Source organism: Malus domestica, chromosome 08 (genome assembly GCF_042453785.1).
Source record: "Malus domestica chromosome 08, GDT2T_hap1".
Classification (NCBI taxonomy): Eukaryota; Viridiplantae; Streptophyta; class Magnoliopsida; order Rosales; family Rosaceae; genus Malus; species Malus domestica.
In genome coordinates, this window is record NC_091668.1 from 8,153,103 (window position 1) to 8,165,411 (window position 12,309).

Genomic DNA, 12,309 nt, shown 5'->3' on the forward strand with positions numbered 1-12,309 from the left:
TTTTGTTCTATGATTGGTTTTGCATCTGTATGCTGATTGAGCCTGTGTGAAAATAAGAAATAAAATTAAATGGTAACTCTAGTTATATTATCAGCAACACAAAAACGGATGAGATTATCGTAAATTTATAATTTTTTGTGGTACTTGGACACTCTTTTTTATCTAATACTTATCAATTTTCGACCATCAAATGAATAAAAATAATCAAATGACAAGAGTTAAAGGGTTGTGTTAAAGATAAAAATATGTGTGTAAACAACATCACCTTTTTTCCAATTCTCAAAATTTATGATTGAATGAAATGAATGATAACTAAGGTATTAAATATCGGTAATATCGGAAATATCGGTAGTCCGAAAACACGGAAATATCGATGGAAATATCGGGATAATGTCGATATCGATAAAAATTACATGGAAACCACGGAAATTGTAAGAAAAACTTGGAAATTTTTATTGAAACTTTGCAGGATATTTATTTAGTCAATTATCTATTAGTTTATCACAAAAAATTGGAAGGAAATGCATTGCATGATGTATTTAACATTATCAAGTTGATTATATAGCGAGCTGGCAAACATTGTGAGTGTAGAAAGAAGTTTAAACACACCATAATCATTTATATATAATGAATTAGTACAATATTTTACACTTTATACATTGCATGATATTAACAATTTAATGATCATTTGTACAACTAAATATATGCAACTCGACAAGATTTAGACATGAGTGAGTGAGAAACAAAAAAAATGAATCACATTGAATGCTCTAAAACAAAAAGATAGATATGCGAATTATTGGAGAGCATGGTTACCCCCCATATTTTGTTCAATGTGATTCATTTCTTTATTAATTTAGACATGAGTGAGGGATGTAACCACGTCTCAATGTAAAATTCCCCTCAATGTGATTCATTTCTTTATTAATTTAGAAATGGTTACCCCCCGTTCAATGTGTTCAATTTAGACATGGTTACCCCCCTCATTTTAATCATATTGGAGAGCATGATTTATATATAGTCATGAAGAAATGACTATGCATTTTAGGAGAATTTAGACATAGTCATGAAAAAATGAATCACAAAAAGATAGATATGCGAGATTAGAAATGCAACACGTGAGGGATTTGCAAATGACTGCTTAAAATGAGTCATTAACAAATTTCTTTTACATATCTTTGTAATGTTCATGTGATACATTTCTAATTCCTCCTATTTAACTTTGTGCGACAGATTTCTTCTTCATTTGCCTAAAATGCATGCCTTGTAGTTTGGGAGTCTCTCACCCAAACATACATGTAGTATTGGGTGTGGTAACTATTTGTAATAACTTTTTATAGTGGAAACTCAACTTCCTTTAATATGCAAGCATATATGCTCCAGATCCATGAAGAAAACTAAGGTTTCAACCCCAAAATTAATTGGCAATAAGAGTTATGACACAACTCCTAATAAACTTTGTGAGGAATTTCTTAATTAACTCTCCGATTTGGAACTTTTCTTACATCCATGCAGTAAGATGAGGAAAAAAGAACTTTGCTTCTAGTAGTTACCGTTTAGCTTATTTTCTATCTTTATAATATAAATAATATTATTTAAAAAAAAAAAAAGGTGACGCAGAAGTTATATGACGGAAAGATGAGAACTTTTTATCTCCCCCCACACCGCAACAAATCAAAACCCTTTTGACTGACTGATAAGTTATCCCACATCGGCTGTGCAATAGAACTGAGCAAGCAAACAAGCCTATAAAAGCGAGTTTGCATCCCACATCGGCTGTGCAATAGAAGTGAGCAAGCAAACAGGTTTATAAAAGCCACATTCCAAAGCTGACGAAGGCATTCTTTTCTCGGTCTTTTGGCTAAGATCAGATGTGGTATCTGTTATTGTTAGTTTAATATTTTCAGTATTTTAAGTATTTTTGTAGTATTTCGTGATATTATCGGTAATATCGCGATAATATCGATAATATCGCGATATTTTGACGAAAACTTCTTGGATACTTATTAAAATATCGGTAAAGCAAAAAATCGATAATATTGGCGAAATATCGTCGATATTATCGATATTTAAAACCTTGATGATAACAACTCAAACATCACATAAAATGACCTTTAACCCGAATTCAACCCTAGGGTTGCTGGAAATCATAATCCAAAAAAAGATTACAAAATTTTGACAAAAAATCTATAAAACTTAAAAACCGAATTAAACATAATAAATGATAGAAATTTGGATTAAAAAGTTCATAGATCACATCATTGCAGTGGGTTTGACTGTAGTAGACTAGTACGGACCCAAATGTACAATGGTTAATTTTGTTGTCGTATTTGTGCCTTTTTTTTTTTTTTTTTTAATATGGACAACTTGTGGCAAGTCATGATTATCCAACATTTTCAAGGGCCGAAAAAACTCACAGAGACATTTCAACCTCTCCATGGCCATAAATCTAATTTCCACACTAAAAGCGGATTTCGAACTCTAGACCTCTAGTTTTCAATTTTTTGCGTTTTTCAACCATTCTTTGTCCCCTCCACTATTTGTTATAGAATCATGATCCTTTTTGCTCTAATCATCAAATAAAGATATCAAAGCAATACAAGTAGCTTCGAGTGCGCGTCATCAACTGTCGAGAAAGACCAGAGCTCAGCAGTGTTTGACACCAGTCAAAAAATTACAATTTGGATAAGATGGAAGCGACATAGACAGTAGATTTCAACTCATTTTAAAATACTAACTGATTAGCGTTTAAACGTTTATATATATGTTAGCGTTTAAACGTTTATATATATGTTTGTTGGATGCATATGATATGATCATGATCAGTTTTGTATCCCAGTTACAAAACTATAAAAGAAGGTGGAATTCATTAATTGCTGGTGGTTGGGCGTTGACCATGCAAAACATGCAAACAAGTGGGGCATTTGAAATATCTGAATATGTTTCTAGGATATTTCTTCCAGTTTTCAAGGTGCTTTGATTTTAAAAAGGGTTTTGAGCCTTTACAGGTGGTTATTTATCACAGTAGTGAAAATGTGTTAAACTTTTTTATGATGGTGTAGATTCAAATTTTATCGATGACTAATCTAACAAAATTTATCGTTTGAAAAAAAAATCATTTTAGAAGCATTTGAAGTTGCAAAACAATCTTGAACCAATATTTTCCTTGTTAGGTATTTACCAAGAAGAGCTTGAGGCACTGGGAAAAACAAACTTATATCTAACCGGACAAACAATAGAACAAATTTTTTGATATAATCTTAGATTAAAGGTACCAAACCGGGCATACTTTTTTGTTGTTTTTCTTTTGGCTAAGAAGCCCGTAGGTTGTACGCCAGCCATATGTAGCTTGAACTGTGTGATGGGCGGATATACTACTGTAGGATCTTCCGCAGTTTCTATTGTTATTGCTACCACTTGTCAATGGTATTCTATTTTAAGGCATGATAGCATTTGAGTTAAGTCACATTATAAGTCATTAATAAGAGTTAGGTATTCAGTTTACAATTCCCTCATTTAGTACTATGGTCTAATAATATTCATCTTCACTTGTAAGTGAGAGGTCTTAGGTTCGATTATCATCAAATATAAGTTTAAACTACATTATCACTAGCTCATTGTGAGGTTAAGCTCACCCCTCACCCTTAGTGTAGATAATATTGCTTGTTCAAAACTAAATTTACAATTCACTTGTAGGCTGCACATGGTGGGACACGCAGAAAAAAGTAAGCCAAGGGCTGGCGAGCTGATTCTTTATGGCAGACTCTTATTATTCGTTGGGTGGAGACTGATTTTGCATATATTCAGGCTACAAGTACCGCACGGCCCCTAGCTGGAGATGAGTGCTACGTTATCATGTTACCTTCTTTTTTTTTATTATTTGTAAGTGGGTGGTCTAAGTTTTAAATTTCGTGGATGACGATTTCAATATTAATTTATCACTCTACCCTTAAGTGTGTAAGTATGTTATTGTAAATTAAAAATTAAAAAGTGATTCCAACTTAAATAGTTAAATGTCGCTGACATCAAATTTGGTTCATGTACTAGTCTCTCATCCTATTATAGCCCATACGCGACTAGGGCTTTGGGTTGGTAGATAGAGGGCAATAACACAATTGGGCTGAGTCCCAACTTATACAAAATGTCCTCATTGAGCCTTTTCACCATTGCCATATGAGCCCGACTCAAATAATAAGCTTACACGAAGCAGGCTCCATATCCATTTCTAATGAAATTGAAAACAATCCCTCTTCTGTTGGGTGATCTTCTTTGAATTATGCGAAATTTATAAACGGAGCTAAATTTGGGACATGTTTAATAAGTTCAGCCTAGTTGTTTAGACGTCCGGAATTTTAACCACTCTAAGTACTGGTTTAGTACTGAGGTGCTTTTATAAAAAAATGGGTATAAAAAACGCTGAGCTTAAAAAGATGTTTGGTAAACACTTAAAAACAACTTATTTTCACAGTTTTGGGTAAAAAAAAAAAAATTGAAAAAGTGAAGCAGCAAAAATAAGCTTATTCTCAGAAGCAGTTTTTTTTCCAAGCACAGCAATACCAAACCAGCCCTAAAGAGCTCGAGCATACAGAAGAAAAGTTCAAGCACTGCCCAAGGGGCTCTAGAACTGTTTGAGATGCCTCGAGTGGATATATTTCTAGACTTTACAAATGAAGCCTAAAAGTGTTTAATGTGTTAGTAAAAATGCTAGTTTTCCAATTTAGTTGTATTCTGATATTTGGTAAGGAGGGTAAAATACATCTGAGATCTCATTATTCAGTCTCAACCCTTTTAGGCTTTGATCAGCTTCTATTGGCTTAAAAAAAAATTCTTTAGGAAAAGACGCAAACATAATCATAATTAAGTTGCAAGATTTTCCTTGAGCCAAGCAGCAAACAACTTTTATTATCTTGTTTTCCTTGGTGGCTGAGAAAGAGAAACTTGTATTGGTCAAATCTAATGCTTTTGAAAACTGTCGCATATATGCAGCTAGCCGAGGAGAAAAGCAAGCTTACTAGCACATGTTGCATATACTGATATCTTTATCTCTCTCGTCAGATGGCGTGTGATGAGAGAGTTACAGAGTGAAGACATGCAACAGGTTTTATGGAAATTTCTCTCCGCAGCAAGGGCCAACGAGCTTTAGTCTTAGTGAGCACCGACACACAATGCACTCCATCTAGTGTGTTTTATGTGTGTAACTTCCAATTGGAAAAGGGTTTTTGTTGGTGAGTCCCCCTTCTCTTTTTTGTAGGATTAAATGATTAAAAGGAACAAAAGGCATGCACTTGCAAGGAATTGGGTGGTTTTTTTTGCTTTGGTGGGATTGTGAATACTATGTGACACTACAACAAACATAAAAGATGAACCCACAAAAAGATAATGAGTCATCCAATCACTTGAGCACCACATCTTTAATCCTAAAGTATGACTGATTCAATTAGAGCTACCTGATTTGCTCATGTGTTTTTTATATGTGATACCAGATTATCATTTGTACCTTGTGCATTATTGTTATCTTGAATGATAATTGTACTTGTGAACTTGCTTTCTTTTTCTAAATTCTGCGGCCATCAACGACCCACAATCACAGCAGCCCCTACATTTCTATTTCTGTTTCCAGCACACTTTTGATAGGAAAAGATTCCACTTCTTTCTCACTGCCTCTTTTTGTAGGGACTAGGAAGTCATCATGTCAAAGTTCAACTGTTTATTGTTATAACATTCTATCCTTGTGTATGGGAGATTATTGAGTGTAGTCGGTTGTATACAACTTTGTGTTTATCTCTTTCGTTTCGTGAGGAGAGAAATAGATATTTGATTGTACATAACTGATAACATAATAAATTTTCTTCTCATGCGTGTATTCATTTGCGTGATGATTTTTACTTTTTCCAAAACCTTGGAAGATGGAGATCTTGATTGAAATTTTAGACCGAAGTAAACTGTGTTACATGAAAGAAAAAACAGTTGGTCCCCAGAGAATGCAAGAACATGCCTAGAGATAATTGAAAAGGGGAAATGATTTTCAAACTCCCTTTTTCTCTCGCTATATTTATTCTTATTTTTCTAATTTTTAGATTGAATAAATAAAAAGAGAATCCAGAGACAAAAATGGAAGCGCGAAAATCACTGCCATGAAAATCAAGTCTACTTGTGTAACCATAAAAAGAAAACGCATCTACATTCGTGAATTGCTCATGTTTGAATTTTAAACCAATTTGAATGCAGATGGAGTAATCTACTGAACATTTTTTTTTTTTTTGAACTCATTTAATACATACACCATCATCATATATATATGAAAATCCCTTTTATATGCAAATAATTAATCAAACTAATATAAAATTCCCCCTGAATTATACCTTCCTATCTAATTTTCTTCAACATTTGGGCTTCTCTTCTGTGGCAATGGAGTTCTTGCAATGAGCAATTGCAGCTTGAATTGCAGCTTGCAACTCTTCCATGGTGCTGTCACTTGAAGAACAAGGAACATTAGTAGCTGCAGTTGCAACAAGATGCCCACTATTCGTCGGAGATGTCCTCATTGACGCCGGCGCCGAAAACTGTCCCCTCCTTCCTCTCAACTCATGTTTGTTTAACATGCTCAAATTCCCCGAAAATGAATAGGGCTGCCGCCGGAACTGTCCCTTCTCTCTCCTCCCTCTAAACAACAACAGCGGCCTCACCATTCTCACGTACCTCTTCAGTATGTGACTCACGTCAAACCTCACCTTCCTCTTGTTCTTCATCTCCTTGTTGTTCTCCTCCTTTTCGCTATTTTCACAATCTTTTCGCCATCTGGGAAGCCCGAAAATCGAAAAGGACTTGGGCTTTGTTCTTCCCCTGGTCTCGTGTTTGCTTCCCTGACGTGGGATTCTCTTGTCGATGCTGCTGCAGCTGTTGTTCTTCTTGTTTAGGATGTTTCGGTTTCGAATGCAGTTTTCGGCATTGGTTGTGGCGGTTTCTCTGGTTGGTTTTTGATCTTCTACCAGCTCTTTGAGGGGGAGGGTGAAGCTGTCGAGGGAGTTGGTGGAGGAGCGAGGAGAGACGGGGAGATGGGAGAGAAACTGGAGGGGGAGGAGGTGGCCGTGGAAGAATATTTCATCTGCGGGGGACAAATCAATGGCGAAAGAAGGTGGGGTGGTGCTGGTTTTGGATTTGGATTGGTGATTAGGGTTTGACGTGGAAGAAGAAGAAGTGTGGAGAGAGATTGTGAAGGAGAATTCATGGGAGGGGGAGGAGGAAGATGAAGGTGGTGAGGCAGGGGCAGTTTTTGGTAACTGTTTTAACCTTTCTTCTTCATGCCTGCTGAGGGTGTCTAGAGCAATTTCTTTGGTTTTTTCCAGCTGATGGGTGGCCATAACTCAAATGATTTTGTTGAAAAACTGAAACAAGGATCAAAACCCAATTTCTGATTATTTTTCTCTAAAAGAGTTTGGTTCTTTGAATAGTACCAAACCTTTGGGGGAGAGATAAGAAGATCAGGAAGCAGTGGAGAGAGAGGAGAGGAGAGAGAAAAAGAGTCTTGTCAGTCTTGTGCAGTTGGGCTTCCAATGTCTTTTATGCAGAATAATCCATACTGCCATGCATTATTAATTCTTTTTTTATGAATAATGGCTTATCGATGGAGAATACTTCACTCCTCCCTTTATAAGATAATTCTGTCATTGTCTAATATGTTTTGTATAAATTTTTAGATTAATATCATTAACTGTGATTTGCTGAAACGAGTAACGATTCATTTTTAGAACGAACCAAGCAATTTTCATTATATAATATAAATAATAGAATGGGATGAGATGATAAATTTAGCTGTATTTCTATAGGTTGGTGGGTCCTTGTCGAAATCTAACAGCTACTGAGGAGGATTTGAGAAATGAGGTCAGAAAGATCCAAATTTGCTCTAAAAAGGGAGATGGGAATGGCGAGGCAACACTTTGTTTTTGGTACAATTCTTTGTATTTAACTGTTTTGCCAGTGAGGACTGGTCCTCCATCCTCCTCTCATGTTCTCTCTCACGTACATGGTACACACCACACGATGAAAAATGCAAAACCCTAGCTAGCCAGGGTTTGTTACTGCCCCATATATCAAGAGAATCTTTGAGTTTATAAACCAAAGGCACTTATTTGCTCCTGCCTTTCGCTTTTAATTACTATGTGTACCACTACAAGTTACAACAACGTTGGGGAAGGTGTTGGTGTTTGAGATATTTAGTATATCTATGTATGTTGGTGTGTGATGTCAGATGTCACTCGTGGGAGTTGAAGGCCTTTTGATCGAGAAGATAAGATTTCAAACCAAGAAAAACACTAGATACATATTCTTGACGTAAATTTCCGCCGTTTCTTAGTTTTAAGAAAATGTACTTTGCAAAACAATCAATACATTTGATCAAAGAATTAAGTTGAGGTTGGAGGGTTTGATCAATTGATATCTTATGCTTAAGTTGGTTTCTTTCAAAAGTGTATGTGCTTAGAACTTTTAGGGGTAACAAAAGCTTTTGGTAGAGATAGAATATATATATATAGGGCAAAGGGTTGGTCATGGTGTTATGGTTTTATCTTACATATGGCGGTATCCTATTAGTCAAGATGTACGAAGAGAATATTCTTAGGATATTAAATAGGAAATAATATCTTAAGATAATGGTATAAATATTCCTAATTGATTTAAGTAGGGATTACATGAATGGAGTCAATCTTCAATTGGGAAAATATTAAAGATAGGATTTGGATAATTAATCTTTATCTTTAATGCTTTGACTTTTCCTTGTCATAGGCAAGTGAGCTGTTAGCAGTCGTATTCAGTCGCTTAGACCTTTAGGGTGATGTGCTGCGTGTGAGAGCATCTGAGAAGCATGCCTATTTAATGAGGGCAATCTTGTCTTTCTTGAGCAAAAATCCATATGTCGCCTCTAGAATTTTTGGGATTATTTTAGACTCCACACGTATGGGTTGATTATTTGTTTTAGAATGCGATTGGGAAGGCAGAATAAAAGAAAATTTGGATTGAGTAATGTGACACTTATCACCTAGTTGTACCATCATTTGTACCATCTCTTTAATAGAGATGAAACCCACATGCGTTGGCGGACCCTATCATTACCTAGTTGTACCATCATGTGGATCCTATCTCTATTAGAAAAATAGTACAAATAATGGTACAAATGGATGATAAAAGTTTTATTTTTGCTTTGGATTACATGATGTAACGTGCGAACTCAGCATTTGTCAACTCCATATGCATTGATATTATTCGTAAGTAAGGAAGGTTAGGAATCAGATAACTTTAATACAAACGTTAAAAACTAAATTATTGAAGAATAAAATTCTAGAAACTTCACATAATAAATTATTACTTATATGAAATGGTTTTACTTTTAATCAAAATGATGTTTTTTTTGTGATAAAATTCATCAATTGTTAGGCTGTGTTGGTAGTTAAGACAATATCAATGTGTTTAGTAATGGACAATTTTGAAATCTCAATATAAACATGCCAGCATCTCACTCAAGAATGAGAAGACAGTGGTATGTTAAGCTCGTTTTGTTCTTAGAACCAATATGTTGTAATCCTGAAGAACCACCCTTCCACAACAAAGGCTACCACTAGTCTTCGACTGAACGGGTAACTTTCCGTGTTTAGTTTAATATTAGGGTAATGTTATGGAGACTAAATTTGTAAACAAAATTTTGAAAACTAAATGACATAGAAGTTGATGATTAGATTATTACTTAAGTGTCACATCCCAGACCGGCTCCGTCGTAGCACGATATTGTCTGCTTTGGGCTTACCATTCTCTCACAGTTTTGTTTCTGAGAACTCAGACGAGAACTCGCTTGACTTTGGAGTTCCGATGAAACCCGAAGCCAGTGAGTTCCCAAAAGGCATCGTGCTATAGGTAAGGGAACATGTACATATAAGGCACATCACCCCCTCTCCGTTGGTCGATGTGGGATGTTACAGTCCACCCCACTTAAAGGGAACCTGGCGTCCTCGCCGGCACATCTTCACTGAACGGCAGAGTGGCTCTGATACCATTCTGACACACCTCAACCCGGAAAGTCCACTTAGACTCCAAAATCAAGTTGTGTTGGCCGACATCTGAAGAGTGATGAAGCCATAAAGTGTAGTGCAGTGGAAAAAGAATGTGAATAAATTTAAACCTAAAAGTGCCTAAACAAAAGAGTGCGTGGGTGAGTGGGATTACACCCATCATCGGACAACACAACTCGATTTTGGAGTCCAAGTGGACTTTCCGGGTCGGGGTGTGTCATTAAGCGTTGATAAACGTGCTCATTTTTATTGGTGACACATCATTTAGTTTGTAAATTTTGTCTATAAATTTTGTCTCCCTAGCATTACCTTTAATATTAACACATTGGTATTAAAATTATGGGTAAATTACATAGTAGCCCCTCAGGTTTGAGGTCTATTACAACCCCATACAACATCTTTAAAACATTTCACTTTCATACCTCACGTACTATTTTATTTCAAAATAATACCACCTTTACATTTTCCATCCATTGATTCGTTAAGTGCTGACATGGCTGCCAAATGTGTGCCACGTGGTATAAAATTTTTTTTTTTTTTTTTTTAAGAAAACCTTAATCTTCTAAATTAAAAAAAAAAGAAAAAGAAAATCTAGATCTCATCACCCCATACCTAAACCTTGAACCAAAAAAAAAAAAAACCCCAAAACCCAATTCCCATCGACACACCCTCCCCCTAGATCCCATCAACCCTCCCCCCCCCCCCCAAAAAAAATCATCTTCCATCCGTCGTCCGCACCCATCCTCCACCTCATCCGTGCACCCATCTTCCCATCTTACCCCCCCCCAACCTCCTGAGCCTAACCTACAACCTAGAAAGAAGAGGAAAAAAAAACTCAGCACACCCACCCTCGCACGCATCCTCTTCACTCCTCTACAAACCCCACTCCTTAAATCCACACTCATTGGGGAAGACGGGATCTGGGTTGTAAGGAAGGGAGATGAGTTTTTTTTTTCTTTTCTTTTCTGGGTTGGAGGTAGTGGGTGCGGAGGAGGAGGTGGAGGATGGGGTGCACGGTGGGTTTGGGAAAGACGGGAGGGGGAAGAAAGGGGTGGGTTGCAAGGAAGGGGGGTCGAGGAAGATGAAGATGCGTTTTTTTTCCTCTCCTCTTCTTCTTCTTCTAGGTTGCAGGTTGGGTGGGTGGGGGTTGCGGGTTCGGCTTTTGTTTATGGTTTTTTTATTTTTTTTATTTTTTAATTTAGAAGATTCAGGTTTTTTTTTTAAATTATTATTTTTGCCACATGACACACATTTGGCAGCCACGTTAGCACTTAACGGATCAATGGATGAAAAATGTAACGGATGTATTATTTCGAAATAAAATAGTACGTGAGGTATGAAAGTGAAATGTTTTAAAGATGTCGCATGAGGTTGTAATAGATCTCAAACTTGAGGGGTTACTATGTAATTTACCCTAAAATTATACTTAATTTTGACTTCTCATGCATTTACTAACACATTAAAAAAATATGTGGGCATGATCAATAATCTAACACCTAAAAATTCAAGAATTAGATTAATGAGGATAAAAAAGGTAATCTATCTCAATTCTTCTCATTTTCTCCGTATTCTTCACTTTCTCCGCTCATAACTTTTTCATTTCAAATAAGTACACGTGTTATAACTTCTCCTTGTTCAATTTATTCCTTTGTATTTTATATAACACCTCTCATTTTCTATTGAGCGATGTGAAGCTTGGATTCAAGTTTCAAACCATCTTCTTGACGATTCTGATTCTTAAATCTTTTATTCCTCACGGGGTCATATATTCATCACCTAATATGTCAAAGTTGTCTACTTCCAGTTGATACTGAGATCTTCATATTCGAGTCTCCATATATAAAACTATCTCATTGTCTAAAACAAGGTGCGTAGAGAGACAGAACAGTGGTCTTTGTTCACACGAATACCATAAAGAAAAAGCTAGACATATCATCTTTTTAATATTTTGTAAATCATATGATATAACTGTTGATTATTGGATTCGGCTATTACTCATTTAAAAAAGGAATCCAACCATCAATGACATCATGTGGTCTACAAAATATGATCTAAAAAGATAATCTATCTAACATCACTTGTACCATCAAAAATATAGGGGTGTGATATCCACACACCCCATTTTACTTCTCACACACCCTTTTAATTTTTGGTCGTCGGATCGGATGAATTGAAGAATATCAACGGACTGAAATCATCAAGGGATGTGTGAGAAGTAAAATATAATGTGTAGATAGCACATCCTAAAATA

The 12,309-nt window shown here is 35.9% G+C and overlaps 1 protein-coding gene across 1 annotated transcript; it reads right to left on the minus strand.

Moving 5' to 3' along the window:
• Window positions 1-6,130: 6,130 nt before the first annotated feature.
• Window positions 6,131-7,615, minus strand: LOC103441126 (BRI1 kinase inhibitor 1-like). Its single transcript, XM_008379826.4, has one exon. The coding sequence runs from the start codon at window positions 7,359-7,361 to the stop codon at window positions 6,381-6,383; it is 981 nt and encodes a 326-aa protein (XP_008378048.1). The 5' UTR covers window positions 7,362-7,615; the 3' UTR covers window positions 6,131-6,380.
• Between the last annotated feature and the right edge of the window lie 4,694 nt (window positions 7,616-12,309).